Source organism: Silurus meridionalis, chromosome 17 (genome assembly GCF_014805685.1).
Source record: "Silurus meridionalis isolate SWU-2019-XX chromosome 17, ASM1480568v1, whole genome shotgun sequence".
Classification (NCBI taxonomy): domain Eukaryota; kingdom Metazoa; phylum Chordata; class Actinopteri; order Siluriformes; family Siluridae; genus Silurus; species Silurus meridionalis.
This window is the reverse complement of record NC_060900.1, coordinates 8059569-8081828: the sequence shown is the minus strand read 5'-3', so window position 1 is coordinate 8081828 and position 22260 is coordinate 8059569. Positions and strand designations below refer to the sequence as shown.

The following is a 22260-nucleotide window of genomic DNA, read 5'->3' as shown; positions in this document are numbered from 1 at the left end:
TCCGCGAGGAGCAGCTAGGACAGTTAAATGTTCAGTGCTGGGTTTTGGGGTGTCAGCCAGGCGCTTCAGACACGCTCTTTAAACGGCTCGTGCTGAGCTTCCTGCGGGGTCCATTTTGCTGTTTGTCCGTGTGGAAAATGTCTTGCATTCTGATTGGCGTAGATTCTGCCTTTTTTGCCCAGTGTGGGGTCTGATTGGACCAGGTAAGGGCCAGGGGCAGACTAATAAGATGTGGGAATTGGGACCCATCTGCCGAACCGCCACCCATCACATAGTCGTTCACACATGTGATCTTGAGCAAATTGCCAGTTATATTCCCCTACCGGTCTGGCATTTTTACACTTTTGGACGGATATCCATGAGAGTCTCTTTTTCACCTTCTCTCTGTGCCTAGTCATACAAGGGTAGTCCCTTTTTTTGGCCTTTAATTAATTATTAAAAGAATACATGATTATTTTGCTTTTAATTGAAATTAAATAAATGAAAAAATGTTTACATATTTTTTTGTGATTTCTAGAATTTTAATTCATAACTACACTACGTACATTTAACATTAAATTTATGTTTCACGCCGCACGCGTGTATATATATATATATATATATATATATATATATATATATATATATATATATATATATATATATATATATATATATGCTGTATAGTGTGCTTGGTTAGATATAATAGCAGAAAGACCAGCTTTCAGCTTTTTTTAGCTTTGTTTTTGTGTTCTCCTTCTCCATGTCTTTCTCTCTGACCCCATTTTCCGATCTCTAGAGAGAGACAGGGTACATATGCATTAGAATATGTGTTTGAGAGTGAGAGCAAAAAATAGCTATTTAAATAATGAGTGTGTATGCGTGTCTGCAAGACTGGAAAGGCTTTATTGTGATATTATTACACATCAGTATGTGTTGCTAAATAAAACCTTACAGCTTTTTTTTTATGCAAGTGTCCGGTATGCAGGTACATTGTTATATATTGATTGTTGTCTTTTTTTTTGTTTTGTCTTCTCTTTTGAAATAAATTCATAGTTTTATTATTATGTTGTATATTGTTTTGTTAATTCTAGATTTCTTATTCATTCATTCATTCATTTATCGCTGATCTTTTCATATTTTAGTGCCAGATTCTCAAGAACAGGACATCTTTCTCTGGAGGAAAGACACAGGATTTGGCTTCAGGATCCTTGGCGGGAATGAACCTGGAGAACCGGTGAGACGCTCACACCTTTTGCTGTTCTATGAATCATCTATACTCTAAATTCTCTTAGAAACTAATTGGAATTCAACACAAATACGTGCTTTTCCAATAGCTTTAAACAGCCTTATTCACACAGAGATCAATAGTCTGACTTTTCTTATCCAGACATGCTAAAAGTATCACAATGTGTTTACAGCAATAGCTAAAGCTTTTTTATTTGATTGTGAGAAAGAGTATGTTAATAACTGCAGAGAGAGAGAGAGAGAGAGAGAGAAGCTAATACTATGTCTGTGTGCATTTGTGTGTTGTAGATCTACATTGGTCACATAGTGAAGTACGGCGCGGCAGACGAGGATGGACGCCTGCGCTCTGGGGATGAGCTGATATGTGTGGACGGAACAGCCGTGGTGGGCAAATCCCACCAACTGGTGGTGCAGCTTATGCAGCAAGCTGCCAAACAGGGCCACGTCAATCTCACGGTCCGCCGCAAAACCAGCTACGGAGGTACAAGCATGCAAACCAAAATACACACACAGCCTTCCAGTTACATCATATGTTAAGTAAATTGGAAGTGTTCTCAGTTTAACAAGTTTATAAGTTGATGCACACACTCATTACTATGAAGTATTCATACTTATGAAAGGTAGATGTGTGCAATTGCCAGTTCAGTAGATACACCAAGCTTTTTTATTCATACACTTGGTTTTTTTGTTTTTTTAAATAAGTCTGTGGTTGAGATTGAGTTTATAATATGGCACTTACACTTTATGTGAAAAAGTTTGTCGACACCTAACCATAACATTCATAAGTGCTTTTTTAAAATCCCAGTCCACGTTTAGTCCCTATTTGCTGTTATAATAATCACCATTCTTCTGGGAAGATGTTCCACTAGATTTTGGAGTGTGGTTCTGGAGATTTTGTGTTCATTCAGTCACATAGTGGTTAGTAAAGTGTGTGGAGGTCTGGGGTGCAGTCAGTGATCCAAAATCATCTTAAAGGTGTTGAATAGGGTTAAGGTCAGAGCTCTGTAACAGGAGATCTTTCACTCCAACCATCTTGCGTGTAAACCATATATTCATGGAGCTGGCTTTGTGCACAGGGGCATTGTCAGGCTAGAATAGGTGTGCGTCTATTAGTCTAAGTGAAGGGAACATCTGCTACATGCTACCACTTCTATAGACATCGTGAACAATCGTGCGCCTCCAACATTGTGGAAGCAGTTTGGGAAAGAAAGGTATAGGATGTAAAATGTTATTGTTAAAGTTAATCCTGTTTTCGATCTCGCAAATCATTTTGTTTGTTTGTTTGCAGTGTGTAAGGGTGAGGGAGATGTTCCCCCTTCCCCCGCCTCATCTCACCACAGCAGCACTCAGGCCCCATCTCTGACTGAAGAGAAGCGCACACCACAGGGCAGCCAGAACTCCTTGAACACAGTTAGCTCGGGCTCAGGCTCCACCAGTGGCATTGGTAGCGGTGGTGGAGGAGGAAGCGGCAGTGCCGTGGTCCCCGCCGTGATGCCCGCCATGCCCACTGCGCTACAGCCATACGACGTCGAGATCCAGAGGGGCGAGAACGAAGGCTTTGGCTTTGTCATTGTCTCATCAGTGTCACGGCCTGATGCCGGCACCACATTTGGTAAGAGCATGTTCATCACTGTTTACCAAATGCCATTCATGCCGTCTACACCACTTTGGTAAATCGATGGCTAATAAAACAAGGTCAATTAAACAGAGATGAATTTTGGATGGGGGGTTGCACGTACGTGATCTGCTGACGCAGTGTCAACACAAGGTCTCGCCGAGAATTCAGAAAGCTTCACAATTCTGTGGAGAATGATAATGATCTCATTAGCATAGGCTAAATCAAAGTTAATTGATGGGTGTCCGAATAGACCGCAACAGATGCTGTATTTCTGCTGGGTCTGTGCTTTGGGACTGGCTGTGTGTGTGTGTGTGTGTGTGTGAGGAGTGTATGTGTGTAAGTAATCATTTAAGCCACACTGAAAATTGCTGCATGGTGCACTTGATTTATACTTATATAGTGGTATAAGTAAGGATACATGACAGAATAAAAATAAAGAATTCATGGTCATGTTTTTATAACCATCTATTAAAGTGCAGAGACTTTGTGTGTGTGTGTGTGTGTGTGTGCGTGTGCGTGTGTGCGTGCGCGCACGTATGTGTTTACAAATTCCAAGAAGCACTGCTGACAAAGGTGATACTCTGATTAGAGTTGTTTTACATGACAGTTATTTATAACCACAAACATGCATTTGCCTTGATTTACACCTCTGTACCTCCTCGCCCTCTCTTTTACATCAGTCAGCTGTTTGATTTAAAGGTATGCATGCACAGGGCATTAAATTAAAACACACACCTATCTACAGTGTTGGTGGATGAGAGCTTTGTTCCACCTGAATAATGACTTGCAGTGATTTGCCTCTTGCTATCAGCTTAATTACATGTCCAATTAACTGGAGCCTGATTTGACTAGATTATTTGATTTGGATGATAAGTGATATTAGAGGAGCTGGCTTGGCTTGATTGATTGTTGAATTAATTCTGTTCTTCCTTTTTTCTCCTTCCCTTTTCTTCCTCTTTCTCTGCGTCTTCAACCTTGGGAAACAAATTATGGTCTCTGGTGCAAAATACACCTTTCTCTTCATTGCTGTGATCCTGTACATTGCTATGTGCCTTCCTGTCTTCTATCACTCACACACACACACACACACACACACACACATACACACACACACACACACTGCTGTTGATGCAGCAGCTGGAAACACATGTGTGGCCATGCCCCATAAAATAGGGCGGATCATCGAGGCCAGTCCAGCGGATCGCTGTGGGAAGCTGAAGGTGGGCGATCGCATCCTTGCCGTCAACAGCTGCTCCATAACCAACAAATCACACTCGGACATTGTCAACCTGATCAAAGAGGCTGGAAACACAGTAACACTGCGCATCATCCCAGGAGATGGTGAGTTTTAAATCATCAGATTGTAAAAAAAAAAAAAAAAGCACCCATCCAAACTGAATTTCATATTTGTTCCACTTAAACTGATTTAAAAAAGATATGGATTTGCTTAGACAACCTGCAATCGCACATTACCTTTTTCCAAAATCACTTTTTAATGTCGTCTGTAACCTTCTACAAAAAAATGTACAGACAGCCTTTAATTGTCCTCTTACATTTGCACTCACTGATAATCAGATAAAAAAAAACAGAAGCTTATCAGCAAACTCATCTCAAGACAGCTAATTTTCAGTATTCAAGTAGCAGTATAATAGAGGTCAAGTGACAAGGTGCTGCTGCAAATGATAAAACCAACCTTTCTTTTGGTATAAATGTACTCATTTACTACTTATTTGCTTGGCAGGAACTTAATAACTGTAGAATTGATAGCTATATCCCACAGTGTCTGTTCACAGCACAAAGACATCGTCATAGACAAAGACAACGTCGTGATTACAGTTACATATTTCATCGCTTTTAGATCAGCACGTAGAACCGCCCAAAGAAATTATTGATTGGGACTGTTTGCTTTAGTTTATTATTTTTACCAATAAAATAAATAGTGACGTATTAATGCCCTCTGTAAGGCCCTGGGGTCCCTGAAGCCTTTAATTATTATACCTGATCCTGTTTTTCCTGTCAAGAAACCAATAGACGTCTTTGGAACATGTTAGAACAATGTAACTATTTAAGAACCTTCCCAAGTCTGCTTTAGTTTCATTCTCAATCCAGTTCTTACTCTCCAACCAGTTAAGTCCCACGTAATTAACAATATGAAATAATGTAAAACGTGTGCATTTGTATTTGTAGACAAAGAAATAAAGAAATATAGACGTACATGATCAAATAGCACAACAGTGCAGCACTTGGGGTCTGCTGATGAGTGAGTGCAAACATCTGTAGAACAGTAAGTGTGTGCTCACTGCCGTTTAACCGTGTAGCTCATAAATATCTCTGTGAGAACGAGAGAAAAGGGCACGCTGCACCTCGAGAACAAATTTAACTGTAGGATTGTTGACTGCAAACACAAACACACACACACACACACACACACACACACACACACACACACACACACACAAGGAGGATGGCAGTTTGTGTTAAAGACTCTGACAGGAGCAGCTATTTTTATCCCTGTCAACACAGGGGAAATAGAGAGGGAAGGGACCGCAAGAAAGAACTTATTGCAGGGTACCAGAGCATTGGGAAATATTAAGATATTAAGCTTGTAGTCTGTTTGATCATCTGTTTCAAATATTTTCCCTGGTGACATGATTTTGTCTCTTAAAAAAAAAAAAAAGAATCTTCAAATGCCGCCCTGCTGACCAATGCTGAGAAGATTGCCACCATCACCACCACACACACACCTCAAAGCAACAGTGAGTCCAGGTGAGTGAAAATCTCTGCGTACACTTACACAGAGTCACATAAAAAAAAAAATGTATTCATTTATTTATTTATTTATTTATTTAATCAAATCACAAACGCACACACACACACACGCAGTCTTCTCTGATGTACTGAGGAAGTACTTTTGTTATATTTTGACAAGCTGACTCATTTGCTGCTTAAAGGTTGTTTTTATAGTCTTCCATCTTTATTTCCCTACAGAAACAATAAAGTGAAACAGGCTCCGCCCCAAACTGGAACGCAAGTGTCACATCAAGTAAGTGATACATTTCTTCTCTCTCTCACTCCCTGGGTTACTAATCAAAAGGCTGGTGGTTAATGCTAGGCCCTCTCTGCTCCAGGGATACTGTATAGTGGCTGACTCAGCGCTCTGGCCCCCAACTTTCTAATAATCCAAAATAAAAAAGAATTTCACTGTGCTGTAATGTACATGTCAAAAATGCATGATGTTATTTTGGTAATAAGGCTGAGGCCTTGTAGGAAAAAGAATCACAATCATTTTATGATTTGTTGGGAATGATCTCAGTTAGTCCAGGCAAAGGGACTTATGGGAAGTAATGCAGGAGAGTGCTGGTTTGGCTCTTTAGTAGTCCAGGTTTGAGGCATTTATCCACATTCTGATTTGTGCTAAAACATGCAAGACCATCAGTTTTGTAATTTAATCACATATACCTCAACTTGGCTAACTCAGTATAAGCTAAAATATAAAATGGAATTTATTTCAATACAATTTATTTAGTGCCCTTCCCATAGGGAGGATACACTGCTGTACCTACAGGATCTCATTTTGCAGCAGTCGTACTGCCCAGATGCTGCCTTGAGCTTCATTTCTGTTTAATGTGTGTAAATGCAGGATGCTGAGTATTACTCTGTGGATTTGGAGAGAGACAATAAGGGCTTTGGCTTCAGCCTGAGAGGAGGGAAGGAGTATAACATGGACTTGTATGTGTTGAGACTTGCAGAAGATGGAGCAGCAGTGAGAAATGGCAAGATGAGGGTGAGTCCGGGGATTACAATCATGTCATGGCATTCTGCTGGACATTCGTAACTTTTGGCATATCTTTAAACTGTATTAGTTATAAAGTTGTACCTTAATACTGATTAATCACATTAACTTTTAATTGCTTGAACATGGCACACTTTATCGAAAAAATCACCTAAAAACCTACATGGACTTTGTGGTTTTAAAAATACTGTTTTAAACGTTTAAAGCCACTACTTTTTTTTACCATTTATACCTGAATTTCACTCATCAGAGAATTTGTTATATTTTAATGTTTACATCTCCTGGCATTCAGGTGGGAGATGAGATTTTGGAGATTAATGGAGAGAGCACTAAGAACATGAAACATTCCCGTGCCATCGAGCTCATCAAGAACGGAGGTCGGCGAGCGAGACTGGTCTTGAAGAGAGGCGATGGCTCTGTGCCTGAATATGGTGGGTATGATACACACATAATTATTTATGATTTTGATTATGATTTTTTTGTATTTCTGAGTCCTCTAAATTGTTTTCTATTTCTCTACTCTTCTATGTAACTTTCCTGTAATTTCTCCTGTGTGGAACCTTTTTTGGTAAATGTAACGTTTTCATTGTTTTTCAGTTTTATTTCTTTAAATATAAACTTCCATTTTTTTCGTTTACTTGCTAATAACCAACACGTTTATACATTTGTCCAAAATATTTTATTAGTTAGAAATATTTCCTTCGTTTGAATAGTTTAGTTAGTCTTATTTAAGTATAAACAAAACTGACTTAGTGCTACAGGAAATCAATTTAAAACCCAAAATAAATCAATTAAAAATGTTCAAAACAGGACTCAAGTGTATATTTTATTTTTCAAAAACAGAAATGCAATATGTAAACTTTTCTGTTTGTATCATTAGCCTATTTTAAAAGAACAGTGTTTATCTGGTTTTGAAGGTGTGCATGGGGCTGTTTTGAATAACTCCCACAATTGTTTTTTTTTTTGTTTATTGAAAAAATGCAATATACCTTCAGGATTCTCAGAACTCGCAATCACCGGTGCTTTACTCAGGTATCGTATCTGTGAGCTTATGACCAGTTTATACTTTATACTGTGAGTTTATACTCGCAGAAGCAACAGCAAGACATATAGCATTGTTCACACATCCACTAGATGGCACATCAAATCCAAAACTTTACATGCCTCCGTTTTTTTTTACGAACAAGTCAACATTTTAGTGATTTAATGCACAGCCTGATTGGCTCTGTTGTCATTATCATTGACTTAGGTCAAAAGCTTTAAGACCTTTAAGCTCTTACATTTAAATTTATTTAATAATCTAGAGGATTAGTACACACACACACACACACACACACACACACACACACACACACACACACACAAACACCCTTTTGCTAGGTTTGAAGAGTTATTTAAACAAGTATGCAATTTACCGGTGGTCTGCTGTCATGTTTCACACCGCTCAAAACATGTAGCCTTCATTTTTGAGGATGCGCATTAGCACAGCTGGAAAACAACTGTCAACTTCACACAGCAGCCATGCTGCAGATGTAGCTAAAAATAAGAAGACTCTAGGTTTTATTTTCTATAACAGAGTCACACAGGTCATTTAGATCACTAATGAGTAATGAGTTTACTCCGAACTCATTAACACACTTTTTTTTTTTAGTCCTGATGAACAACCTGGTGTAAAATCTAAATTAAATAGCTTTCTGTTTTCTCTGTCCTTACTGCACATCTAAAGATTTCTCCTCTGTATCTTCTCTTTTTTGTGTATCTCTGCTCTGTCTCATTTTTTGCTGGGCTCTCTGTCTCTCTCAGCGATGATGGCTCCCCATCTCGCTTCATGTCTAAGGAATGATAAAGTAGGAGATCCCTGCTTCTACCTAATGGGCCAAACCCAGACCACGGTTTGTAGTGCGCCATTTGTATTTGTGAATCCTCCCTGTCATGCTCGTTAAAGCCTGTGGATTTTGCTTACACCATCCCAGCTCCTTACCGCGCCACACCACCTCACGTTTGCTGCGCTTTCATTTTTGCCACTGTGCTATTTTACCCAGGATGCACTGCACTGACATAAAGCAGTATGTCGTTACAGTTAGCATTTCAGCTCATGCACATGTCAGCGTAATGCGTGTGATCATGATGATGATGTTGATGCTAGTTTGTCACTGCACTCTTCCCAGAGATTGTTGTCAGCAATACCTGTATTCATCTTTCACATGGTTTACCAACAGTGTAACTGGTTTTTCACAGTTTGCATGTGCTTTCTAATCTGTTTGCCACTAGACACATTAGACTGCTTGTGCAAACCACATTTGATGTATCTGTAATGCATAATTTATTTTTGATGAAAAAAAACAGGTGTTCTTTATTTTTTTTATCATGGCAGGCATTAGAAACAAGCAAGTCCTCAGTATATAACATTTAAAGAGACAAGCAGTGGTAATATTTGCCTTTATCCGGCCGAAATAAACAGAAAATACAGTTTTCTTAACGTTTGTATGAATATTAATAAATTATATACCGTGGTTTATTCAGTATTTAGAAAATAAACCAAGACTGCATAATTATTATGAGTCGGTGAGGTTAATGCTATTATAATATGTAACATAATGTATACATTATAATGTGTATTGATTAATATTTCACAATTCACTAAATATCAATAAGTAAGGATTTAATAGCCCTTGATATAACAATTCATGAGGCAACAAAAATATCAGCCAATTCATTAGGATCTGTTTTTTTTGTGCTTCCCAGTTAGTTAGGATGCACATTGATAAAGAGCATGTCGCCTTGCCATAGAATGTTTGCAGCACCTGCTTGTGTCAAATTGTTAAAAGTATGGATTTCTTCTGGGGTAAGTTTCTACTTGACAGCCGTAGCAAGTTGTTCTGCTTATGTGTTTGTGTTTCCTCTGTGTATCCACAACCTATATACGGCGAAGTATTAAAAAATATGTTCTTTCGAGTCACAAGACAGCTTTGCACAGTGTGTGTTCCCACGTTGCATGAATGTTCTGTTATTTGTGTGTGATGGATCAGTGAAAGATATGTGTTGTCAGAATTGTTGAAATTCTCAGGAATAGCATGACTGTTACTGGAGCACAGCTTGTGCTTGCTGAGTGAATTCAATACTTTAGAAATAGGGCAAAAACCAGCATTAACTTATATGACGTGGAATAATGATTAAGGTGAAAATGTATCTTGTTTTAGACAAGTAGGATAAGTTAGACATTGTCTATTTCGCCAAAAATCTGATTTGAAAGAATTTGGACATTTGATTAAAACTAAGGACTTTTGACAGATCCATTCATTTCAGGTTTGGAAAATTCTTTGAGATTTAAACAACATAAGATGTAAAAATGTCAATTGATTGCCTATTATTCATGTAGATTCTTAGTAATTTCAATGTAAACTATGCTCCTTTTTCAGACGGGCCCAATGACGGGTACCCTGCCCCACCCGGGCCACAAAATATTCCGGAAGTGAAAACGCTGCTGCCCAATGGCCGCTTTCACCTCCCATTGGAGAACAGCTACACATCAGAACACCACACAAACCCCTGGTCCCAGGAGCAGTGGCACAAAGGTAGAGGGCGTGAACGAGAGAAGGATCTGGTAAGGGAAGAGTACCACAGCCATCACCCCAAACCCCCTCAGAACCACACCTGGAGCAACAATCGTGCACATACCCGAGGTGTCCGCTCGCCCGTGCATTCCCCTTCACATTCCCCTGAAAACGACAAGAAGAACTCTGGCCGTAAAGTCAAGAAATCTGAGTCAGAAAGCGGCATTGCCAAGCTCTTCAAGACGCTGAGAAAAGAGAGTGGCTTTGGGAAGAAGGCCACAGACCGGGAGGCTCGAGGCCGCCATCGTTCCCCAGACCGAAGAAAAGGCACAAAGACACGCCGTGGCTCCTTGGATCGCTCCCCAACACGTAAAAACGGCTCCTCTCCGGACCGGCGTAGGGCAAAATCCATGGACCGAAGGGCAGAACGCTCACAACGCGATTATTCTCCAGAACAAGTCTCTCGCAGTTCTAATCACATTTTTAACCAACAGATTGGAACTCCAGAAAGGCATTATCAGCCCCAGCAGAAATGGCAACCTCAGACACCCAGCCGGAGCTACCAAGAAGAGGGCTACCTCACCTCCACTCCAGAGAGACCTAATAATGGCCTGAAGACTGGGCTTCCTTCCTGTGAGCGGGAGGAGAGGTTTTGGAGCAATGGCACACCGCACAGACGATACCGGAGAGAATCAGACAGCAGCAGCAATAGTAGTTACCTTGAAGAGGCGTCCGCTCCCAGGCTGAAGGATTACTACAACGCCATGAAAGCCAACAGCACGATTTCAATTCCCCAGTCCAAGAGGCGGCTTTACAAAGAAAACCAAGCCGATCTCAGTATCTGAGCACGGGAAACCCATAACCATGAACACTCACCCAGCTGGATAGCTGAAAGTATCGCACTGGTTTCAAAAGACCTAATAAGGTGACTGATTGAGTGTTTGAATGAATGCTAAATGACTGATTCTTCGATTGGTTGGTGTAAAATTAAATTGATTGATTGCACAGTCGACTTATTTTATGTCTGCACATTTTATCCCAGGACAAGAAACTTCTGCAGACCAGCCACAAACACAGCAACAGAACAATCTAATGTCTCCTTTATTCATTTTGTTTATTTGTTTGTTTGTTTGTTTGTTTTTATATCTTAACAGTGTTGCTCAGAGAGTGAGTTGTTGTGCAAATCGGTGTCAGATCAGTCGAGAGCATGTCCCCCCTCCCCCCCAACTCCTTGTTAACTTTCATTTCATTTTCAAAGTAATTTTAAATTTTTGTAATGCTGTGTGTTCTATATATTTCCTCAAAACTGCATTTTTTGCAGACCAGAGCACAAGGGTGTTTGTACATTTTATGGACGAATACATGCGTTTACAAATCTATGTGATCATCTCAAGTGAAGACAAATTTAAAAAATATATATATATATACAAACTACGATGCTACTGTCTAATGAAGTAATATATTTAAAGTGTATTTATTTTTTTTATTATTTTTTTTTATAAATTGGCACATAAATGAAGTGAATAAGATGGTTTCTAATCCCCAAGTGAAATTCTGTTGCTTGATCTACTGTGTGTGATTATCTGACTGAAGTTCTCTCTCGAATGTTGTGGACTGCCTCACAGGGCCGGAGTGCCGCTCTACCCATAATTCCTCCCCTTTTGACCTAAACAAGCCAAAATTCGAATCCATCATGTTATTCAAAAAGTCTCTAACTAGCTGTCATACATCAGCAATGAGTGAAGGAACAATAAGCATGAGATCGTGTCCAACGTCTACCTTGAATGCAGTCCGAAAAAACAACAATAAAGTTATTTAGCATATAATTTTTTTTTTATTTATCCATAGGATTTTGAGGCATAGCAAATATATCTTAGTGTCTGCTGATGCCTTTCTCAGTTTGAAATCAGAGAGCAAGCCTGGAAATAACAAACGTAAACCATGAGAAAGTCCTGAACATGGGCAGATGTGGTACAGTCTGTCCACCTGAGCCATTCCATGTCTTTGCACTGGAGTATGATTAACGCCGAGCTATGCGTGTCTGTATGAATGCGTTTTTTTGTGCCTGTGTAAATAACATTTCAGATTTGAGAAGCCGACATGACGACTCTAAACGTGACGACGGAAAACACAGCGAGGTGCATCGCTGCCATCTTCATAGTACTGTATGGAACCACTAACCTGTCAGCCACCGTCGTGTGTACAGACTTACTACTGTATGTAAGTTATAGCAACCTGTGGAAAAGATGAGACAGTTGCCTTTTCTTGTACAAAAGAGAATTTATGAGAACCCCTCCATCTTGAGGAACATGATATGGTATGTTTATACTCCTTAAGCAGAGGAAGTGAGTCATAGATAATATGTGTAATTTATACTCTAAATCAGGCATGCTTCAAAAATCCAGAGGCGACCGACCGACCGACGATCTGTTTTTGTTCTTTCCAAGGTTGGGGAAAGATCTGGGTTTGATCAGGCATTAATTGAGACTGAGATGGGGCTGACTTATCTCTCATGATGCATAGCCTGCCTTTTTATTGTATAGCACTTGTATACAGTCTGTGGTCTCTCTGCAATGTTCTCTGGACTTCAATGCTTTTTTTCTGTGTAAATGAAAGCAGTACATGTATATGGGCCAATCTTTTTTATGAAACACTATGCATATATAGATACTACATTGTCCATAGCTTTATGTGACTCATGAAGCTATACATAACGTTAGTCTAAGTACAAGTAGATGTTGACCTATCCAGTAAAGCTTTTTCTTTCCTCCTTCAAATGGATCGCAATGTATATGTAGCTATCAAAAAGAAGTCTGTGAATGCTATTTTTATTATCAAATAAAGTTTTCCATACAAATTCATAAAATTCCTCTCTTCTCAATGAATCCATGATGTGAAAATGGGAATGATGTTTTAATGTGCAATTTATTTATTACAGTAATTACCCATACTTAGTTTATAAAACAGAAATGAAATAATACAGTTCAGGTAGTGTGAAAGATCTATGTTTACAGTATTATAAAGAGGCACTTAAAGGAACACTTGAAGGATTTATGTCCTTTTTTGTTAATAGGTTTTGTGTATCACGCTGCATGTCTTTAGTGTGTGTGGTGCCTGTCGGAAGTTTGGAAACGCCTATCGTTTTGGTTTTTTTTTTTTTTTTGTGAGACATGCGTGTTCCTTGTGTTTATTTGCAACAAACTAGGTCATTTGATCGTATGAAGATTTACTTTGAACAAACAAATAGATAAATGTAAAAAAAATACAAATATCCTCCCTTAGCATGAACAACAGTTCTCACACTCTTGGCTTTCAGAGAATTCGTTTCTCCAAATATTCAGCTGAAATACTTTGCTATGCATCTTCAGTAGTCCAGTTCATCCCAGAGCAGTTCAATAGGATTTAGGTGTGGTGACTGGACAGGCCGTTCCATATAAAGATGTTTTTACTTACTTAAATTAGACGTGTTTCCAAAATGATGGCAGGCAGTGTACGTCAGACGTATTTTGAAATGATGAGGGAAATGATTCATACAAGTTATACATCTTGCAAAATAGAGGTCATGGCATTAGATTCGGTTATTATAAGAAGTTCTGCCTTCAGAATGACATCCTGAAGCATAAAACCAAGGAGGGCATTGAACAAATTCAGACCTATGACCTCAGCAGCACAACCAGAATCCACACTTTAACCCATTAGAACATCTTCAACCAGATTACTGACACTGTCCACACGATCTAATTCTAATTCAGGATTTGCCACGAAGAATACGAGAAACTGCACAAATTTAGGTATGCTTAATAAATTTGTATAAACTTTCAAACACTTGTTTATGGGTTATTGAGTAGATATTGAGTATTTTTGAATAGACAAATAAAAGTAAATGAAATTCATTTGAAGCTAAATCTATAGCACAATGAAGTGTACATACAGTGAAGTGGTCTAAATCTCTCTCTCTCTCTCTCTCTCTCTCTCTCTCTCTCTCTCTCTCTCACTGTGTGTGTGTTTGTGTTTCAGCAGTAAATAGCTTTGCTGTCTGTGAGCATGTCATCATTATGAGCCTCCCATGAGAGACTGATTCGGCCAATGGGCCTTGAGGATCGGTTGCCATGGAGACTGAGTGTGACAGTTTCTTGAACACTTCTGTAGAATGTGAAGGAGAGCAAGGGCACGTGCAGTAATATATATATATATATAGAGAGAGAGAGTGCATCTGGAAAGTATTCACAGCACTTTACTTTTTCCACATTTTGTTATGTTACAGCTTTATTCCAAAATGGATTCAATTAATTATTTTCCTTAAAATTCTACAAACAATACCCCATAATGACAACATAAAAGAAGTGTGTTTGGAATCTTATAAAAAAATCATGTACATAAGTATTTACAGGATTTGCTCAATACTTTGTTGAAGCACCTTTCTCACCAATTACAATCTCAAGTGTTTTTAAGTGTGATGCAAAAGCTTGGGAAGTTTCTCCCATTCTTCTTTGCAGAACCTCTCACGCTCCATCAGGTTGTATAGGGAGCATCGGCACATAGCTCTTTTCAGATCTCTCCAGAGATGTTCAATCGGGTCCAAGTCTGAGTCCTTTGTTATCTTGGCTGTGTGCTTACGGCCGTTGTCCTGTTGGAAGAACCATCGCCCCAGTCTGAGGTCCAGAGCGCTCTGGAGCAGGTTTTCATCAAGGATGTCTCTGTAAATTGCTGCATTCACCTTTCCCTCGATTATGACCAGTCTTTCAGTTCCTGCTGCTGAAATACATCCCCACAGCATGATGCTGCCACCACCATGCTTTACTGTAGGGATGGTATTGGCCAGATGATGAGCGGTACCTGGTTTCCTCCAGACATGATGCTTGGCATTTACAGTGGTGTGAATTTGTTTTTGCCCCTTCCTGATTTCTTATTTGTTGCATGTTTGTAACACTTTAATGTTTCAGATCATTAAACATTAGTAAAAAACAACACTAGTGAACACAACATGCAGTTTTTAAATGAAGGTATTTATTATTGAGGAAAACAAAATCCAAAACTACATGGCCCTGTGTAAAAAAGTGTTTGCCCCCCTGTTAAAACTGGTTTATCACTCCTGAGTTCAATTTCTCTATCCACACCCAGGCCTGATTACTGCCACACCTGTTCACAATTAAGAAATCTCTTAAATAGGACCTGCCTGATAAAGTGAAGTAGACCAAAAGATCCTCAACAGCTAGACCTCATGCCGAGATCCAAAAAAATTCAGAAACAAATGAGAAAGAAAGGGTTATTAAACCATTTCTAAAGCTTTGGGACTCCAGCGAACCACAATGAGAGCCATTATTCACAAATGGCAAAAACATGAAACAGAAGAGAACCTTCCCAGGAGTGGGCGGCCGACCAAAATTACACCAAGAGCACAGCAACGACTCATCCAAGAGGTCACAAAAGACCCCACAACAACATCCAAAGAACTGCAGGCCTCACTTGCCTCAGTTAAGGTCAGTGTTCATGACTCCACCATAAGAAAGAGACTGGGCAAAAATGGTCTGCATGGCAGAGTTCCAAGTCAAAAACCTCTGATTAGCAAAAAGAACATAAAGGCTCGTCTCAGTTTTGCCAGAAATTATCTTGATGATCCCAAGACTTTTGGGAAAATACTCTGTGGACTGACGGGACAAAAGTTTTTGGAAGGTGTGTGTCCCATTACGTCTGGCGTAAAAGTAGCACCGCATTTCAGAAAAAGAACATCATACCAACAGTAAAATATAGTGTGATGGTCTGGGGCTGTTTTACTGCTTCAGGATTTGGAAGACTTGCTGTGATAAATAGAACCATGAATTCTGCTGTTTACCAAAAAAAATCCTGAAGGAGAATGTCCGGCCATCTGTTCATGACCTCAAGCTGAAGCGAACTTGAGTTCTGCAGCTGGACAATGAACCAAAACACACCAAGTCCACCTCTGAATGGCTGAAGAAAAACAAAATGAAGACTTTGGAGTGGCCTAGTCAAAGTCCTGACCTGAATCCTATTGAAATGCTGTGGCATGACCTTAAAAAGGTGTTTGATGCTCGAAAACCCCACAATGTGGCTGAATTACAACAATTCTGCATAGATGAGTGGAGCAAAATTCCTCCACAGCGCTGTAACAGACTCATTGCAAGTTATCGCAAAAGCTTGATTGCAGTTGTTGCTGCTAAGGGTGGCCCAACCAGTTATTAGGTTTAGGGGGCAAACACTTTTTCACACAGGGCCATGTAGTTTTGGATTTGTTTTCCCTCAATAATAAAAACCTTCATAAAAAACTGCATGTTGTGTTCACTTGTGTTATCTTTTACTAATATTTAAATTAGTTTGATGATCTGAAACATTAAAGTGTAACAAACATGCAATAAAATAAGAAATCAGGACCAACACTTTTTCACACCACTGTAGGCAATAGATTCAATCTTTGTTTCTCATGGTCTGAGACTCCCTCAGGTGCTTAATGGCAAACTCCAGTTGGGCAGTCATGTGCTTTTTACTGAGGAGTGGCTTCTATCTGGCCACTCTACCATACAGGTCTGATTCTTGGAGTGCTGCAGAGAAGGTTCTTCTCTCCCCACAGAGAAATGCTGGAGCTCTTTCAGAGTGACCATTGGGTTCTTGGTCTCCTCCATGACTAAGGTCCTTTTCGCTGATCGCTCAGTTTGGCCGCGGGGCCCGCACTAGGAAGGGTCCTGGTGGTTTCAGGATGATGGATAATAGAGGCCACTTACCTTAATTTTTTTCTGTTTCCTTCTTCAGATTTGTGCCTGGATACAATCCTGTCTCAGAGGTCTACAGGCAATTTCTTAGGCTTTATGGCCTGGTTTGTGCTCGGACCTGAACTGTTAACTGTGGGACCTTCTATAGACAAGTGTGTGCCTTTAAAAGCATGTCCAATCAACTGAGGTCCAAATTGTAGAAACATCTAAAGAGTGATCAGTAGAAACTGGATGCACTTAAGCTCAATTTTGAGTATGTATATATATATTTTTTCCATGCCATTTTGAGAGCAAACTTGACACAAATTGTTTATTTAAAATTTAAGTAAACAATTTGCATATCGAAGTTTGTGTTTGTTACTTTTTAAAGTGTGTGTTCGCTTCGCTTGAGTTTATTACGGTATTTTCATCAAATGCGCATGTGCGTAAGATTAAAAACCGCAAAGTTTCCCAGTAGGGGCAAGATCATTTAAGTCTTAAAAATACCGTATTGAACTCAAGCAAACACGCACATTCAAAAAAAAAAAAAAAATACAAACACAAACTTCGATATGAACGTAAGAGCCGCATGAAATCAGGCAAAGAGCCGCATTGCCGTGGGTTGGCCACCCCTGCAATAGTCGTTAGACAAACTAACAATCCATTGTACCCCAGTAGCTAGAATTCTAGAAAAGGTTTAAACATCAAACATCAGAAGAAGAAAAAATGTGTTTTCTGTACCTTTGACCTTTTTTGGGTATGTGAAGTCAGAGATAAAAGGCCAGAACACTATGGCATGTTGTTTCCCCAGAAAGCTTTTTTGCTCACCAGACAAAGAGCACTAATTTAATATACTACAGCTAGACCTATTTTTGCTTGCACATGACGAGTTGATTAGATAATTGTATTAAACTGTAGATACACTGCTGTAGATACACTGCCGTAAATCTAAAACATCCTATAAACAGTAGTTGCTGTGTGCACAGGTGTCATGATAGGATAGGATATGCATTCTATCAGAAACTGGTAATAAAAATGAGACTAAATCAGGGTTTTTTTTGTTTAACATACTATATACATTAACAAATAAACAGGTGTGCTACAAGAAAGATGTTAATTATTGAAATAAAAAGTACCACTGTAGTGCATTAGGAACTACATTTGCTAACATGATCACAGAAAATGAGTGTTAGAATTAAGACTGGATCACAGCTTTCATTTTCTCCTGATATTTAAGTTTATTACAGTTTCCACTTTTTTATGTCTGGTAATCGAAGCCACAATGACGACTTGTTCCCCCACAGACACATCTTCTATTTACACCTTTTCAAGATTAAGCCAAAGTCTACAGTAGTTATTGCCACCATGAGTATGTCGCTTTGTTAAAAAAAAGGAAAAAAAAGCGAAATTGCTTCCATAAATATCGCTGAAAACAACTTCTACACAAACATTCTCTAATTAACTAAACCACTAAACAAGGTATTTCTTTTTAATAAAAATTAATTAATTAATTAATAAAATAAAAAAAGCACAGTCAACCAAGCACACAGGAAACAGGAAACTCTGCTATTAATGAGATGTTACAAGAGTAATTCTGTAAAACTTTCAAACTCAGTATGTGAACACTTCAAACTGTACAACTACAGTTCCTCTAATGAAATGTAGCAACATAATTGGACAGTAATTGAAAGTTATATAAATATGGAAATTTTCTACATCAACCACATTCTTTTTTGCATGCTTTTTTTTATTATATTTTTTATGTAAATGTCAAGTCTGCATGCCCGCATAACTAAATAATTGGAATCTTCAGTATTCAAATATGTAGTCACTCGCAAAAAAAACAGTTTAGGTATAACATTATAAAATTATGAGCAGTGAAGTGAAAACACTGATTATATCTTCATCATGGCACCTGTTAGTGTGTGGGATATTATTAGGCAACAAGTGAACATTTTGTCTTAAAATCTGATGTGTTAGAAGCAGGAATAATGGGCAAGCGTAAGGATTTGAGCGAGTATGACAAGGGACAAATTGTGAGTTCTAGACGACTGGGTAGGAGCATCTCCAAAACTGCAGCTCTTGTGGGATGTTCATGGTCTGCAGTGGTCAGTATCTATCAAAAGTGCTCCAAGGAAGGAACAGTGGTGAACCAGCGACAGGGTGGCCAAGGCTCATTGATGCACATGTGGTCCGATCCAACAGACGAGCTCCTGTAGCTCAAATTGTTGAAGAGTTTAATGCTGTTAATGCTCGACAGGTCATGACTGTTTTGGCAGGAAAAGGGGGACCGACATAATATTAGGCTGGTGGTCATAATGTTATGCCTGATCGGTGTATGTGCCCATTGTCTAGTTGGCGTTTAAATGCCTTGCTCATGCGCTTGTCCATTGGATATTACTGTTGCATTGTATTTGTGTGTACTTGTGTGTTCTACTTCTTTCCTGCACAGTGCTTAAATGTCTTCAAGGTGAGTAAGATGAACAATAATCATAATCAGCTTATGTATTACTTGCCATGATGACCTTGGGAAAAAGTCAACATAGCTTATCATGTCAAAGTCAATGATGTAATACCACATAAATCTTGAACAGCTCTTAATCCAAGGTAACTGTGGGCCTTGATTTCAGCATCAACTTTAACTACAGAAACCCTTCAAGACAAGAGTTGTGAATAGAACCATGAAGACATTTTTATTAAGCTTTAATGCTTTAATTTATTTAGCTTTTTATCTCTAAAACCAGATATTTAGACAAGTATATAGTAAGCTGTTTTTTTAAATCCTTGAGGTAAATGCCATCATTCGCAGAGATCCAGTAGCAGAAAATACACCACACTGAATCTCTCATTTCAGATAATTCTGTGTTTATTAATTTCAAAATGCTAGTTTAACATGTTTGATTAACAGTGCAGCTCAATTAAAACATGGAAAAGGTTCACTCATTTGCAGTGTGCATTTTATTTTTATGTTGCCTTGATTACATGCCTCTACAATCACGACAAAGCTAGTAACATTAGGAGTCCAACATTAAAAGTGCTAAGATATTAACATTTCCTTTTGCCATATTAAAAAAACAAAATATATGCACATCTATGCTGGACTTAGTAAATTATAGAAACGGCATGGACGTGGCTCGTCCTTTTTTCTCAACTGTCTTTAGTTGAACCAATTGGGAGGTATAACCATACAAAAGGGTGAAAAGACGTTACTTCTGCAAGTTGCTGTGGTCACTTGATTCTCTGGGCTGAAGTCTTCGTCTTGGTGGTCGATGTAGGGGTGCCCAGTAGGTCTTGCTACAGTGAATAAGTTGGCTCGTGTCTTTATGCTGGGGACACAGAGCTGGAGGAGACGGATGAAGCCTCGGTCTTGGAGGCAGTGGTTGAGGCACCCTCCTCTTCCTCGAAGGGGTTCTTGCCACAGCATAGGGTGGTAATCATGCAGTGGCGGAACTGCTTGTTCATGCAGACATAAATAATAGGGTTGAAGCATGAGGAGCTTTTGGCAAAGAAAGCTGGGAGGGTCATGAAGATAGGCCCAAACTCGCTGCCCTGATGGGTGAAGATATACCAAGCCACACTAGCATAGGGCAACCAGGCCACCAAGTAGCCAATGAACATGATGATGACCATGCGTGTGACCTCACGTTCAGCTCTCTGGGTGGTTTCAGACTCCTGCTGGGCAGCTGCAGCCTCCTTGACAGTGCAGACCAGACGGCCATAGCAGAAGGTGATGATGACTAGTGGGATCAAGAAGTGGACCGTGAACATGTAAATGACAAAGGACTCATTGTTGAACCCCTCAGCACGAGTGTAGTAGTCAATTCCGCATGAGCACTGCATGCCCTCGGGGATATAACGAGACCAGCCGACCAAGGGGGGTACAGTACAGGCCAGCGCCATGACCCAGGTGAATGCTACTCCCATGATGGCATGGTTCTCCCCAAATCTGAAGTTGCTCATGGGTTTGCAAACAACTACCCATCTCTCAATGGAGAGCACGACCAAGCACCAAAGTGAGTTGATACCGCCAAAAGTTGCAAAGAATCCTTCCAGGTTGCAGCCAAGGCGCCCGAAGACGAAGTAGCCATGCATAGATGTGTATATCGTGGTCGTGAAGCCTCCAAATACCATTAACAAGTCAGCAACAGCCAAGTTCAAGAGGATGTAGTTTAGGGGAGTGCGCAGTTTCTTGTGCTCAATGGTGACGTACAGCGTAAGGAAGTTGACTGGAAAGCCGATAATAATGAGGAAGAACATGTAGGCTCCCAGCATGGCGAATGCCCATGGTTCCACTAGGTAGTACTGAGGATATTCATATGGATTTTTCACAACACCAGTGGCATTGGACATGGGCACGTAGAAAAACGGCCCCTCTGTTCCATTCATGGCTGTAGTTGAGTGGTGTAGTTCCCCCTCTGCACTGGACTTTGGCTATGTCTGATGGATGGTGATGGAATGAGTCAGGTCTGTGCTACCCTGGGCGTATTCTGTTTGCTTTATATTGCACCTGGGATTACCAGTGATTTCCACAATGTCAGCATAACCCGATTTAGGCCATAGATAATTAAATAATCCACTGCTGCACTGCATTTCTGGTACCTCATCAAGTTATTAAGGTTACCTGTCCAACTCCAACAGAGACCCACATCTGCTGACTGGTTAAGTCCAAGAATAATTATCAGTAATAATTTTCCACAATATATGATTTGCTTTATTCTCTATGCCAAATAAACAAAATGTAAATTAGATATGATATGATATGATATGATATGATATGATATGATATGATATCATATCATATCATATCATATCATATCATATCAAATCAAATCATATCATATCCAAATTAAGCTACCAAAAGTATCAGATTAACAACGGATTGTAAAGGATAAAATCATGAAATTCCCTCGCAGGAAATTCTATTTATAAAAAAAAATATAAACTTTCTATAAGTTACTCATTTTCTAACTTGGTTTTGTATCTAGCGTGATCATTAAGTTGGCAGTTCTATATCACAAACTACTAGATACATTCGGTATGCACAAGTCTTTAACCCAGCAGTCTGAGATCAGTAGTCCCTATAGTCCTCACAGATGAGAGGAAAGAGAGTCAAAATACTAATTCTCAAACAACTTAGACCATGATATTACATGATCTATTAACTGGCTAATTTTAATTTAATACCTTTATATATATATATATATATATATATATATATATATATATATATATATATATATATACATACATCTGGGCAATACACTGCAACGAGAAATGCTGGGTGGTATGTGGACTTTTGTTCAAATAAACACACACCCACCTAAGCTCATTAAATTAAATCCCACTTGAAAGGTGAACTGTCGT

At 39.3% G+C, this 22260-nt stretch overlaps 2 protein-coding genes across 18 annotated transcripts in view; one reads left to right on the top strand and one right to left on the bottom strand.

Moving 5' to 3' along the window:
- The window catches only part of magi1a (membrane associated guanylate kinase, WW and PDZ domain containing 1a), a 98579-nt gene extending 85521 nt beyond the window's left edge, over positions 1–13058 (top strand). For 8 of the 17 annotated variants that reach the window (XM_046871996.1, XM_046871992.1, XM_046871999.1 and 5 more), the window contains 9 exons: positions 1125–1216; positions 1516–1708; positions 2516–2839; positions 3980–4186; positions 5524–5611; positions 5834–5888; positions 6486–6629; positions 6931–7069; positions 10058–13058. In XM_046871996.1, the coding sequence (XP_046727952.1) occupies positions 1125–1216; positions 1516–1708; positions 2516–2839; positions 3980–4186; positions 5524–5611; positions 5834–5888; positions 6486–6629; positions 6931–7069; positions 10058–11037 (2222 nt within the window). In that variant the 3' untranslated portion in view covers positions 11038–13058. Of the gene's footprint in view, positions 1–1124; positions 1217–1515; positions 1709–2515; positions 2840–3979; positions 4187–5523; positions 5612–5833; positions 5889–6485; positions 6630–6930; positions 7070–7235; positions 7671–8441; positions 8531–10057 lie in introns of all 17 variants that reach the window. The other 9 variants (XM_046872002.1, XM_046872001.1, XM_046871990.1 and 6 more) reach the window with 6 other exon arrangements.
- Positions 13059–19836: 6778 nt separating this feature from the next.
- LOC124399700 (rhodopsin) lies at positions 19837–21379 on the bottom strand. Its single transcript, XM_046870822.1, has one exon. It carries the CDS (start codon positions 21280–21282, stop codon positions 20218–20220), a length of 1065 nt encoding a protein of 354 aa, XP_046726778.1. The 5' UTR covers positions 21283–21379; the 3' UTR covers positions 19837–20217.
- Positions 21380–22260: the final 881 nt, after the last annotated feature.